Here is a 14,440-nt window from a genome sequence, read left to right on the forward strand (position 1 = left end):
TTTTTTAATCTAGGTGGTGGGTACTCAATTATGTCTTGTGTTGTTTTTATGCCTTTTTATGTTTTACTTATTCTCTGTAAAATGAGGGAATGTCCTTGACTCTAAACAGTTCTTTTGAAAGCCCAGCAGGTGGGGGTGCGGGGGCGAGGGCTTAAGTGACCCCCTTCCACATGCTAGAGGTGGCTTCTAGAAGGGGGGTCTGGAAACCCTCCTGTTGGCTTGCGCTCAGGAGGTAGGGCCCAGAGCTTTCTGTGACCAGGGAGTGGAGTGGAGGCAAGGATTCCCTCCCAAGCTGACTGCCCCCTCCAATCGCTCTGGTGAATGAAGCCTCCAGGGAGGGAAGGAGGGAGGGAGGGCTGCCGCTCGGCAGACAGAGGGGGCAGGCCAAAAGGAGGCAAGATTTGCCAACTCATTCCCTTCTGCTGGGAAAATATTAGGCAGCCTGCTCAGTCCGCTCGAGAGGGAGTGGGTGTCGGCACTGTCTTTAATTATCCCACCCGGGGCCTCCGATGCTCCCTGCACCACTCCCTGCAGCCCTGCAGCCCTCGCATCTTTCTTTCTCCCCATTACCAAGGCTCAGAGAGGGCCCTTCCACCTCCACCGCTGCTCGCCTGAAGCCAGAGAATGCCTTCATCCTGAGCCCCAAGTGGGAAATGCTCCCCCTGCAAAGCACCTGGACAGGAGGCTGACTGGCAGCACCATCCTGGGAGGGGCGGCTCCAGATTCCTCTACCACTGTCCCCTTCCCAGTCCCGCAGAAGAGGGAGAGGCCATCTGGCCTTCTGGTGGGAGGTCAGACCCAGAGCAAAGGACAGAGCAGGAGGTGGATACAGAGATGAGAGGTGCAAAGGGCATGGGTGCAGGGCCCACAGGGCAAGGTGGCATGGCCTGAGGCTGTTGTGAGCATTGCACTGGGGGTCCTAAGACCTCCGGCCCTGCCCCTGGCTGTGCAAATTCCACCAAACCATGCCCTTCCCGGGTTTCAGAACCCCACCAGTGGGATGGACATGGTGGTAGTCACTCAGCTTCTGAGTGGGTTAGGTTGCCAGATGCCCCCCCCCCCATAAGATGGCTTCATCCCATGTCTTACCCCACCCAGACTTTCCCTGTCATTTCATTCCTCACACAGCACCAAGCTCTTCCCGTGTCCCAGGCAGTGGCAGAGGGCTAAACCTGCTCCTCTCCCCAGGCTGAGCTCATGCATTAGTGCAACAAATATTTGTTTTACAGCTATGAGCCTGGCCCAGGGCAGGCACTGGAGATTGAGATGACTTAGACCCGTTACCTGCCCCGTGAGTGCACTGGCTTGTGGAGAGACAGTGGTGGGTCAAACTAAGGAAGTCAGACAGGACGAGGGAGACACAGGAGATCAGGGAAGCTTCTGGAAATGTCACCAAGCTGGGCCTCAAACTGTAGCCAGGAGCAGACTGGCAGGAAGAATTCTCCACGAGAAGGAAGTAGGTGCCAAGTCCCCATCGCAGAGCAGACCGCTGCTCCATTCAGGCGGACAGCTCTCAACGGGGCATCATCTCCTCAAGGGGGGGCAGCAGGACTCCCCGGGCGGTGGGGCACGGGGTAATGGCGCACGTGCACAGCACACACAGCAGCACTTCAGAGCCAGAGAGAAAACCAAGTCCGCAGGTAAAAATTATACTTTTATTATTTGAGTCACCAGGAGAAAGATTCACTTGTGGTCCAAGTCAACTGTCGAGAATCATTAACAGGCCAGAAAGAGTTGATCCCAAGCACAAGCCCACGAGGGAGAGGACCAAACAGACCAAGAAAAGACAACCACCCCATATAAAAAGATGAACGGACGGCTTCACACACACACACACACGCACACACACACGGATGAAATGTTTGGACAGAGGCAAATTTCACATGGTCATTTGTTTCTTTTTAAATACAGGTTTGTGGGGTGGTTTTTTTTTTTTTCCAGCTACTTAAAAAAAAAAATAAAAAGGCCCAAAAGTGCATATGTGAGAGGAAAAAGGCAGAAATTAAGCAATAGTTTTCCCTGGAGGGACATGAGGAAGAAAATAGGAAGCAGTGTGACAAATTCACTTTTCTCACCATTGGGCTTCTTGTATTTTCTTATTGGTTGGTCCACTAAAGTTATAGTCACATTCTAGCTTTGATGTATCTACTTTCCTGGGATTAGATTGGCCAAAGACCTTTGTGAACTGTAAGAAAAGACCTGGGACTTGGCCCAGCCCTCAGTTCTGTGCTCTTTTAGGGATGGATGGTTCTGGAAAGGAGCAAGGACTCCTAGCAGCCTCTGAGTCCCTCAGCACCAGTGTGGCAGTCCTTCTCTCTGGGGGTGTGTACAAAAAGGTCCCCTATTTTTAGGCCGGGAGGAGCAGAGTGGCCGGCAGCAAGATTCCAGTGGCTGGCCTGCCTTGTTTTGGAAGAAAAATTAAGCTAAGGGAAGACAGGCTGCTTCTTGCTCCTCCAGGCTCTCCTCCTGCCTCACCGGGCTCCCAACCACAGGTCTTGCAACAGGACAGGTCTCTGACCTTGGTTCCCAAATCCAAATTGTGCTTTGAGATCAAGAGGAAAAGTAATGGCCTGGTGCCCCCTTCTCAAAGCTCCCCAGATTGCTCCCTCTCTGCCTCCTTCAGCTCCCAAATTGTTCAACATAAAGCCCCTCCACCTGCCTTCGCCTAGGTCGGGGCCAGGGAAGAGAGATGGGCCAGGGAGAGTTCTCCCCCCACAGTCATTTCTTCAACCTTCTGATTTGGGGTAAATATTCCAAGGTTGACTCCCAAGCAGTGAGGACCTGATTGCCGCATCTGCCTGCAGGGTCCTCCCTCCCCCAACGGGACAAGGAGGCAAAGATGTCGAGGCTGAGGCGAAGACAGGAGGGGGAAGCCCAGAGGGATGCTGAGAGAGCCCAGAGATGAATAAAGCCAAGCAAGGGTCGTCACAGCCACCAGCGAACGAGAGAAGGGACTTGGAAATAGCACCATCTTTCCCTTCCTCATCCCGGGGTCTGTGCTTCCAGTTTTATAGGCCTGGGACCTTCTCCCTCTGCTTCAAGGGGGCTTTAGGTTAGCGGGGAGATGGTGGGAAAGAACAGTGAGGCACCCACACTGCGGGTGACACAGGGCGGTCTGCAGCCCAGGACACAGAGATGGGAGTAAAGAGGCCTAGAGCCACGAAGCCTGCCCCACCGACCCCAGCAAACTGCAGGCCCCAACATCAGCCTCGCCAACCCCACGACCACCCCCCTTACCTCTGGCCAGTACTCTGGAAGGGGAAGGGGGTGGGCGGGCTTCTGCTGTTTGGCAATTGAAGGAAAGGAGGAATCTTCAGTCCACAGAAACCACGAGGCACGTCTCTCCCCCAGGGCCCTCCCCCACTGTGGGTTCCGAGGAAGCCATGGCAGGGAGACGGCTCTGTGAACTCTCGCAGAAGCCCAGGGGCTCCCGGCGGCCTGGACCCTGACTGCTTCGCTCAGCTAGCCCGTCAGACACAGACGCGCCCCTTCCTCCACATGCGGAGTCCTGGAGACAGAGAAAGCCCTGTGGCTTCGCACAGTTCCAGTCCACTTGGCCCTGGGCCGAGGAGGGGTGCCCGTGGGAGGCCTGAGACATCTTCCCACGGGGAGTGGGGTGGGGAGGGGCCTACGTAGCCCAGAGCTCAGGGGCCAGGAGACTGGGGGTGGAGGAATGAAAAGGGCTGTGGGAGAGAACACCCCGTTCCCCTCCTTCCTGCAACTGTCCCTAAGAGTAAGAAAGGTGAGCACTTGACCCAAGCCGTGCTTCCTGGGGAGCCCCTCGCCCACACGGCCGTGTGTGGGCACGAGAGCAAAATCACAGTGTGAGAAGGAACACGAATGAGGAGGGACGAGTGGATCCCAGAGCGGGAACCTACCCTCCTCTGTGGTCCTGGAGAGTGGGGGGGGTGGGGAGGGTGGGCAGCAGCCCTGTCTTTGAGAAGTAGAGGCCAAGCCCTTCCCAGGGGCAAGGGTGGTGGGGTCCCACTCTGGGAATGTACGGAGCCCCTCCTCCAGAAGTCCTGGAAAGTTGGGGTGTGTGAGGAGGGCAGGGAGGTCGGAGGGGGGCAGGAAAGAGAGAAGCCATGGGTCTCCAATTCCAGACCCGCTCCCTATGCCTCAGCCTCCCCCGGAGAGGTCCACACCTGTTCCATCCAGAGAGAAAACCAAGAAGTTGGTCAAAGGGAAAACCTGCCAGAGGAAGAGCCTGCGAAAGTGGCAGAACAAGGCTTCGGTTGGCAAAAGCTGGAGGAGGGTGGGAATAAACAAGCTGTCGCAGATTTAAAACAAAACAAAACAAACAAACAAACAGAGACACTGAAGGGGGGACAGGTGACGCCCAGGACAGATGCGATGCCGTGGAATGCACTGAAGACGGATGGGGCAGGGCGGCCGGGCCAGGCGCTCAGATGGCCTCCACATAGTTGGCCGGCAGCATCCCCGTGTCGCCCGTGCGCTCCACGGTCCCGTACATCCAGCCATCGTCGATCTGCTGCACGTTGACGATGGTGTCCCCGTCCTGGAAGGAGACTTCATCCTCGTCGGCGGCGCTGTAGTCGTACACGGCGCGGTACCGCTTCTGCAGGGTAGGGGACACAATCAGGGGCCTGGCCCGGCCCTTCCTTCTGCCCCCACAGGATGGGACAGAGCCTGGATGGGCCACGAACCAGGGGCCCAGGGGCCGAACCAGGGGCCGGGAGACAGGGAAGGCTCTGCCACGAATTTTCTCTCCTCTGCGTCTCGCTACCTGAGACCCACCACCCTTTCCACAACTATCTGGTGTCTACTAAGGGCCAGGCCCAGGATGGGGCCTGAAACGGCCACAGCTCTGCCCCACCTCTTGCGATAGGAATGCAGCAGGTCCAATGACTACAGGGCTCGGTAGTGTTTTCAAGACCTATTCTGGGGAGAAACATCTCCAGGTGACACAAGAGATTCCACCCTCAAACCTCAGCCAAAATCATCCACTGAAGCCCCGGCCTAGGAAACGGCCAGCGAAGCACCTACAGTCCTCCTGTGGTCTTAGACGAGGGCCCGATTCTAACGTCCTCACCGCCCTTTACATGGACTTGTCTCTGGAGGGTCAGCTCAGCCTCTGTGGTCTCCCCAGCCCGGGCCCTGGGACCTGGATGCAGACTGATCCGGGACTGGAGGAGCCCCTCAGGACCTCCCAGGTGTACACCCACAGTCCCACTCCACTAGGACCCCTGCTCAGCCCTTCTGTTTCTGGCCTCTGATCTGTTCATCCGCTGTCATCTCAGGAGGATCTTTCCAAACTGCAAACCTGATCATGTCACTCCCTGGCTTTTAAGCATTCAGAGGTGTCCCACGCTCTTGAACACCATTTTTTTTTCCTTCTATTTTTTTTTTTAAGATTTTATTTTTTCAGTAATCTCTATACCTAATGTAGACCCTGAGATCAGGAGTCACATGCTCTATCGACTGAGCTAGCCTGGCACCCCAGTACCAAATTGCAAACTTTCTTTCAAGCAGCAGAAGCCAGCTCCATCAGCCGCAAAGGCTGTGTGTGGGAGAAGAGGTCACACCCCCCCACCTCCCACAAAGTGACCTTGGTCTTTTATCACCAACTCTGCCTCTATCTCTTAGGCTGAATTGCCACCAGCTACGCCTCCATCCTACGACAGCCTCCTCCCTCATCTCCCTGCTTCCACCCTCAACCTTCTGTTGCCTCTTCTCACACAGCCGTCAGAGTGATCCTTTATTTTTCACTCTTTTTATTTATTATGCAAGAGAGAGAGAAAGAGAGAGAGAACAGGCACAAGCAGAGGGGAAGGACAGAGATAAAGGAGAAGCAGACTTCCCACTGGGCAGGGAGCCCAATGTGGGATTCAATCCCAGGACCCTAGGATCATGAATCATGAGCCCAAGGCAGACGCTAACCGACTAGGCCACCCAGGCACCCCAGAGTGACCCTTTAAAAAAACATAAATCGGGCAGCCCAGGTGGCTCAGTGGTTTAGCGCTGCCTGCAGCCTAGGGCATGATCCTGGAGACCCTGGATCGAGCCCCACCTGGATCGAGGCTCCCTGCATGGTGCCTGCTTCTCCCTCTGCCTGTGTCTCTGCCTCTCTCTCTCTTATTCTGTGTCTCTATGAATAAATAAATAAAAAACCTTAAAAAAAAAAATAAAAAAACATAAATCAAAACCTGTCACTCTGCATAGCTCGGCAATCACAAAGGCATTTCTGTGGCCTACAAGTCCCTGCATGATCTGACATTATCTCCTACCCTCCTCCCTCCTAACCATTTTGGCCTTCCTGCTGACCCCAGGACCTTTGCAGTTGCTGTTCTTCCTCAACCACTCACTCTTTCATCTTATTGAGGACTTTGCTGCTTTCCCTCACATTGCCCTGCCATATTTTTCTTCACAGCATGTGCCTCTATCCAACCTTATATTATACACCTACTTACTTATTGCCTTTTTGTCTCCCTGACTGAAATATAAGCTCCAGTATTGCAGGATGGTGGTCTTTTATTCAGAGACAAATCCCTCATGTCCAAGACAGGTTTACCAAGTATTTGAAGGACTGGCTGGCCTATCTAGAATCTTATCCTACAGATGACTTCTCCGTCCTGCCCAGCACCCCACAGAGCATGGCCACTCCCTTGTTTACTGCCCTGTGTCCAGAGCATGAGGCTCCAGGAAGGCCTGTATCTCGGGCTATTTTACTTCTCTAAGCATGTCTCTCCTGCTCCTACATGAGCTACTTTGAATTCCCAGGAACCAAGCACAGAAGAGCCAAGCTCAGCCAGGAGCTCAGTATGGGTGGCTCAGAATGCCCTTCATTGGAGGACCTCAGCTCTAAGGACTGGTAAGCCTGATCCTGACACCTGTCCCACTCTGCTCATCACTAACTTGGCAATGTCAGTGAGTGCCCACTCTGTGCCTGGCTCAGAGTAACTGAACCAAAAGGACACTGCCTGCCTGCACAGAGCTTCAAATCCAGCAGGGGATGCAACTGAAGTTCACAGACAGAACAGTTTTGAGTTGGGAATAGTGCTCTGAAGAGAACCAGCAGGGTGGAGTAATAGAGATGTCAGGGAGACCTACTTGACAATGGCGGGGGTGGTTTGGGAGAACCCTTCAGAGGCAGGGGCAAGCTGAGATCTGAAGGACATGTTGGGGGGGGTCACCCTCATGAAGACTGGGGAGTGGTGCCAAGGTTTGGAAGGCCCTGGACAGAAAGGTGCTTCCTGTGCTCCTGGGGAGCTGGAAAGGTACCCATGATACACCCAGAGCTGGAACACTGGGCCCTAATCCCGGCCCAGGGCTCTGTCCACTAACCACACATCCCCTGCTCAGACGCTGTGATCCCTATCACCTGCTCAGAGGCTGTGATCCCTATCACCTGCAGTGGACAACAGGAGCTGGGGTCAAGGGTCAGGGGAAGCCAGGACTCCTGGCTGGATTTCTAAGGAGAATCTAGGAGCTATGTCCCTGGGCCCAGCTACCTCTGGCCTCCTCAGGCTTCTGACCCCACCCCCTCCCTCACCCCCCTGACCTCCCAGCTCCAGGCTCTTTCCCTCTGGCCAGAGCTACTCACCCCACCCCCGCCTGGGGCGCTGCGTGGTATGGAGACTGGGGCCGCTGGCTCCTTGTAGCCACCATAGGACTGTGCCACCTGCTGCTGCTGGGGCTGCTGGTAAACTGGATGATGGCGAGGGAGACGGGATTCAGAAACCATCTTGCCAAACCCAATCCCTCCCGGAGCCCCCTTCTTCCCCTGCGAAGCCCCCATCATAGACCCTGCCCCCGGTGCCCATGCCCCTGCTGGGACAGGGCCTGAGACTTTGTGTGAGCACAGGTACGGCTGTGCATGGACATAGGGATCCCCTCCAGCATCCTCCCCAGCCCACGGCTGGCCTGGGCTCGGGCCCTCTGCTGCCACAGGCCTCAGGCTCACCTGGCGCGCTGGCTGGGATGTGGTGGGGCGGCTGCTGCTGCTCCTGGGGCCGCCGGTAGCTGCTGCTGTCCTGCGAATCTCGGCGCTCAGGTTCCACACCCTCGCCCCCGCTGGGGCCCATGCGGCTCTTCTCGAACTCCTCGTGGTATTTTATCTGCAGCGGCAGAAAGTACTGGGTGAAGGACTTCTAGCAGACAGACCAAATCTCCCTTCCTGTTGCCATTTACTAGCTCCCAGGAGAGGAGACTCGCTGAGAGCCACAGGCAGAGAGAACCAGATTCTTGTCGGAGCTTCTTGGAGATGCTACTTAACCTTGCTGGGCTTCAGCTTCCACCTCTGTAAAATGGGACATTGGTGTCGACCTCAGGCCTTGCTGGAAGATGACAAAAACACCTGTTCACGGAGTACCTGCTGGGTGCCAGGCATTGCACTAGGTGTTTTACGTCACAGGCTTGTCAGCACCTTTGAGGGGCTCCCCACTGAACAGGTAAGAAGGACACGAAGGCACTGACAAGCTAAGTGAGTTGCTCAAGATCATGCAGATTCTCTTAATCATTAGGCAATTCTGCTTCTGAGGACCTGACCTCACAGAGCTCTACTGAGGACCCCACACTGTGGGACCACAACTGCAGGATCCTCCCTCTTTGTCAAGGAAGGGAGAAGAACACAGCCTGCCCTGTTATCTGGAGCAGAAGGAACCAGTGATTCTGTGCCTCAAGGCCTGATGGGAGCTGTCCCAGGCCAGGGCAGTGCCTTCTGGCCATCTCTTCCTACTTTCTCAGCTGCCTTCTCTCCCCCTCCTTGGCATTCACTTTGCAAGGAGAGCAAGAGTTAACATTTGGCCAGGCGGGGCTCACACTTAATAGCTGGGCTAAAGGTCTGCAGGCGCGGCCGTTTAGAACACCCCATTGCTTCTACTGGCTAAATGACACTCACCACAGCCTGGGCTGGGAAGACAGGGAGGGCAGCAGCGAAGCCTCACTTAGGGGCTGGGCAGGACCAGCCCTTTCCTCTCATGCCCCAGCAGGGACCCACACCGCTGTGGTGAAATGGGTTGAGTGCATCCCTCACGGGGAGGCAAGCCAGGCCTGGCCAGCCTGGAAACCCACGGATTCCCCTAACTCCTGCTTGGAAGGGCACCCAAGAGGGAAGTTTTCAGACACGAGGCCAGGGGCCTGCTCTCAAATTCCTAAGACAGAGCAAAAGGCGAGTGTCCCCGAGCTTCACTCCCTCAGTGATCCTAGTCCACTGGTGGTGGGGGAGCGACAAAGAGGGGCCACCCCTCCTGAGGTCATTAGGCTCACAAGGCAACTGCCCTTCCGACTTTTGTCCTAGGGGTTAGAAAGGTCAGCTTCCTGTGTTTACTTTCTGTGAAAGAAAAGAGGCCTAACCCCGGGAGTCAGTGACCAGGGGAGGGAAGTGCATGTGTAGAGCGGACAGGGGGGCGGGGAGGGAAGGTGTCCCTACTGCTGGGGGCCCGGCTTCCCTGTGTGACAGCCCCCTTCTCAGAGTGTGGAGGGTGATGGTGAGCCCTGGGGAGAGGATATGTCAGTCCCAGCTCCTTTTTCATACCAAGGACCCAATGCCTAGTGTCCCCCATCAGTGTCCTAGAAATTCAGTCCTTTCCCCACCCCTGCCTCATCCCCGGAAGATCATCAGTTTTTTGCTAACTCATGTGACCCTGGGAGAGTCTCCACCCCTTTGGGCCTCAGTTTCTTGTTCTGTAAACAAGGGCCTGGTACCATCTGTTCCCAGGAGGTCTTGAGGCTCTGGACCAGGTCTATGAACCAAACTGGACTCCCTCACAAGCTGAAAGCAGGTATGGACGCGCATGTTTCCACGAGTGGCTGGGAGAATCAATCTTGTTCCTTACAAAGTCACTACACAGGAGTAAATATTTATAAAATTAGGGCCAGCTGCGTCAGATGGCTGGAGTCGTGCGTGGCAGCCTGAACACAAGAGAACCCCACCCCCACCAAGGTACACACCACCTGTTACTGTTAATATTAATAACCTTCACATTTGCTCCGTCATTCACACTGAGTGCATAAAGGCCCTTTGCACATTATCTCCCTCGGCCCGGGTGATAATCACCCCCTCATAAAGAAGCTGGACAGGTACACTTTAATTCCCACTTTACAGAGGAGGAAAATGTGCTCAGACGTTAAATGACTTCCCAAGATAGAGCTTTCATTACTGGGTAAGGGCTGAGGCTGGTGACACAGGGACAGAGTCACAGCTAGATGGGCCCTTTTTTGGGGGCAGGTGCGGAGCATGGTGACCAGACACTCAAGTCCGCCACTCGTCCCACTTCATGTCTTCTGTTGTGAAAAAAATCTGAGTAGCGCCTCTCACTCGCAACAGGGATGATGACTATAAGGTCACCCTAACTTTGAGAGGAGAGGCAGTACGGTAGGGATAAGGGGGCTGAAAAAAGTGGGGTACAGCCCCCTGTCCAGGCCAACTGGGATGCCATTACACTCCATTTCTTCTTCCTCCCTTCCACAGCAATATGAGAAAATTGTGTTTTTCTTTGCCAACTGGCTGAATGGTGTGAGAAGCAAATAGGTACACTAAAGGGAAGCTAGGAGGGCACCTGGGGGGCTCGGTCGGTTGAAGTGCCTGCCTTGGGGCTCAGGTCATGATCCTGGGGTTCTGGGATCTAGCCCCACATTGGGGTCGCTGCTGAGAAGGGGCCTGCTTCTCTCTCTCTGCCACTCCCCCTGCTTATAACACGTGCTTATAAGTCTAATAAATAAATAAAATCAATCAATCAATCAATAGCATATTTGAAAGGGAAAGAAACATTTTCCAGACTCCGGGGTCTGGCTGGTCCCTGCTCCATGGTCGGCAGTTTGATCTCCCAAGAGCCCTGCTAGGGGTCACCAGAAGCCCAGAGGTGTCAGTATGGCCTCAGCTTAAGAACTGTCATGTTCTATGCCCAGAAGATGCAAGAGTGCTCAGGTGGAGGGGCACATGCCCCTGCTAGCCAGGACTCCGGGATGACTAGCGGAGGGTCCATCCCAAAGCTAAATCAAGAAACTCCTTTTCTCTGCTAACCAATGTTCTGTTTTCTGAACCCCTGGCCTCCTGATTATGGTGGAAAACAAAGGTCTGACACTGCACGATGCCGCCACATGATTCCACATCATGGTCAGCAAGGGAACATAGGCTCTGAATGGAATCATCCACTCACTGGGCAGGGGCTATTTTTTATAACAATGTCTCCCACTTATTGAGGGCCTGTTTTGTGCCCTTACACAGATGACTCATTTCCTTTTCTCCACCAGCCCTCAACTACGTGTCACTATCAACCCCATTTTTCTTATAGATGGGGAAACCAATGCTTAGAGTGGGTAAGTGGTGGGTTATCAGAATCCAGCTCTAATATCACATCCTTACTTCTCAGCTACCATGCAATACTGCTCCCTATTACAGACTAACGATATTTTTTTTAATTTTTTTTATTTTAATTTTTATTTATGATAGTCACACAGAGAGAGAGAGAGAGAGAGAGGCAGAGACGTAGGCAGAGGGAGAAGCAGGCTCCATGCACCAGGAGCCTGACGTGGGACTCGATCCCAGGTCTCCAGGACCGCACCCTGGGCCAAAGGCAGGCGCCAAACCGCTGCGTCACCCAGGGATCCCCAGACTAACGATATTTTGTTTATAAAACAAATGTAAATCTGTGTTCACCTTCATTAGTCATCAGAGAAGTACAAATTAAAACCCCAGGGCAGCTTGGGTGGCTCAGCGGTTTAGTGCCGCCTTTAGCTCAGGGCATGATCCCGGAAACCCAGGATCGAGCCCCAAGTCGGGCTCCCTGCATGGAGCCTGCTTCTCCCTCTGCCTGTGTCTCTACTTCTCTGTCTCTCATGAATAAATAAATAAAATCTTAAAAAAAAAACAAAACAATAAGATACCACTACACCCAATCAAATGGCTAAAGCGAGGGCAGCTGGGTGGCTCAGTGCTTGAGCATGGCTCAAGTCATGATCCCAGGGTCCCGGGATTGAGTCCTGTATCGGGCTTCCCACAGGGAGCCTGTTTCTCCCTCTGCCTATGTCTGCCTCTCTCACTGTGTCTCTCATGAATAAATAAATAAAATATATTTTTAAAAATGGCTAAAGTGAATAAGGCTAAGAATGTAGAGCAATGGAAACTCATCACTGCTGGCAGGAAGTTAAGTCAGTACAACCACTTGAAAAATAGATCAGTATTATCTGGTAAGGTGGAAGGATCATAAACTCTAAGACCCAGCAAATTCCACTCCACACATACACCAGGGAATATGTATGGGAACATCCACAGCGTGTGGAAGCAATCTAATGTCCAACACCAAAATAAATAAAATGTGGTATAAGCATCAAGTTGAATACTATACAGCAATGAAGAATGACTATAGCTACATGCAAATATGTAGATGAATTTTAAACCCACTGTTGACCAAAGGAAGAAAGACACAACAAGAATAACTAGTATATGTTCAAAGTCATGGAAAACAAAACTATGGTGTTTAGGAATGCATAGTTGCATATCAAAATTAGAAAAAGAAAAACACAGCAGATGTTTTCAAAAACTACACTAGGGCTGTTCCACAAGCCTGTCTCCAGGTCACTTGACCCTGGACATAGAATTTTTGTTTGACTTTACTATTTACTACCAATTAGGCCCAGCCTCTAAAGACGGAAGCTTACAGAATATGTGCTGCTAATTATTTTTCACTGTTAGAAATGCTTTGCATTTCTGCCTATGGCAAAGATATTCATTCCCGAAGTTTATGGCTTTATGGCCCTGTAGAACATTACCCAGTTCTGCTGATAATGGCAGGGCACTAGCCAGTTCTGTGTCTAATTGTATCCAGCACTTTCTTTCACTTGCTATGCCTCACATCTGCCTGCCTTATCCTCCCACAGAATTCAGTGAAATATATGATAGGTACTCGCTGCAGGAGAGTAAGGTTTTTAGCACTTTAAAAATTCTATTTTAAAAGGGAGTTTGGGCAGGGGGGAAGAGGAGTTCGGTAATGTTTCTTGACTTGCATGGTGAGTATGCACGCAGGTGTTCACTGTGTGTGTTACTGGGTGTTACATTTCACAGAAAAAGACACAGAACTGTAGATAGAAAATCAATATATAAGCAGATATGTGGGTAAACAAAAGCAGAGCTTCTCTACTGGGAGGCAGGGGTTCCCATAAAAGGGTCTCGGTCATGAAAATGTCCTAGTGCATTACAGCCATTAGAGCTCATGACCAAAGGCCAGAAGTCCAGAAGGATACACTACATTCCAGAACGTGAGGCCCTGGCCTCTCAACCCTTTCCATGCCTTTAACGAAGACACAGTCACCTCAGAAGCATAACTTACGAGCACCCCACCTCAAAAATTTTCACACATTCTCAGTACCAGACAATGAATGGCCCAACTTTTCAACCAAAGCTTTACTCCCTGCCTCTTCTTTAGCCACAATGTGGAAAGCAGGCAGGTCTGCCTTTACAGGAATGATAATTATATTGACAACATTGATCTGACGGATCATAGACTGCACACATCCAAAGCCTTTAAACACCACCTGGGGAGACCAGATACTTTTTCAAAATGTTCTTGCTTGTAAATCCTCTAATCTGGAGTATATTCCTCCAGGGAGGCAAATCCCATCTCTATGCCAGATGGTCTGACCTCTCTGGAAATAGCTAGGAGTCTTTGGGTGCTGACCGCAGAGGTGAGGGACAAACTACATCTAGGACACTATTTTGGATACAAACCAAAAGGTGTGGCTCTCTAAACACTATTTTTGCCAAAACTCTTCTGGAGGTTGGGACACCTTAACAATGACTCTAAGCATGGTTTCAAGTTCCCTTAGAGTCTGGGGATGTGGCCAGGTCTGGCACTCTCTGACTTAGGGCTGGGTGTAGCTTTTTCAGGCTTTTAAGTAATGGTTCTCAAACTTCACTGAGCACCACAGAAACCCAGCAAATGTGTTTACAATACTGGTTCCTTGATTTTGGCTCAGGTCATGATCTCAGAGTCATGGGATGGAGCTTCAGGTCAGGCTCCCCACTCAGTAAGGAGTCTGCTTGGGATTCTCTCCCTCTCCTTCTGCCCTTCTCACTGCCGTCTCTCTCAAATAAATAAATAAATAAATAAATAAATAAATAAATATTTTTAAAAAAATTTAAATGAAATAAAATGCAGGTTCCTGGGCCCCACTCCCAGAGATGCTCAATCAGGCAACCTATGCAGAGCCTGCCTGTGAGCCTGCATTTTCAAAAAATCTTCCCACATTGGGGCATCTGGCTGGCTCAGTCAGTTAAGAGTCTGACTTGGTTTCAGCTCAGGTCATGATCTCAGGGTTGTGAGATCAAGCCCTGCATCTGGCTCCAAACTCAGTGCGGAGTCTGCTTCAGATTCTTTCTGCCCCTCTCTACTCGTGGGTGTGTGTGCACTCTCCCTCTCTCTCTCTCTAATAAAATCTTGGGGCACCTGGGTGGCTCAGTGGTGGAGTATCTGCCTTTGGC

At 52.3% G+C, this 14,440-nt stretch overlaps 1 protein-coding gene across 1 annotated transcript in view; it reads right to left on the reverse strand.

Annotated features, from left to right (window-relative positions):
* Window positions 1-1,636: 1,636 nt before the first annotated feature.
* LASP1 (LIM and SH3 protein 1) overlaps window positions 1,637-14,440 on the reverse strand; it is a 40,172-nt gene continuing 27,368 nt past the window's right edge. The window contains exons 5-7 of the mRNA XM_025995788.2: window positions 7,925-8,078; window positions 7,565-7,668; window positions 1,637-4,579 (exon numbers count right to left, since the gene is read on the reverse strand). Of these exons, the coding sequence (XP_025851573.1) occupies window positions 4,406-4,579; window positions 7,565-7,668; window positions 7,925-8,078 (432 nt within the window). The 3' untranslated portion in view covers window positions 1,637-4,405. The remainder of the gene's footprint in view (window positions 4,580-7,564; window positions 7,669-7,924; window positions 8,079-14,440) is intronic.

This window comes from Vulpes vulpes, chromosome 2, assembly GCF_048418805.1.
Source record: "Vulpes vulpes isolate BD-2025 chromosome 2, VulVul3, whole genome shotgun sequence".
Taxonomy (NCBI): domain Eukaryota; kingdom Metazoa; phylum Chordata; class Mammalia; order Carnivora; family Canidae; genus Vulpes; species Vulpes vulpes.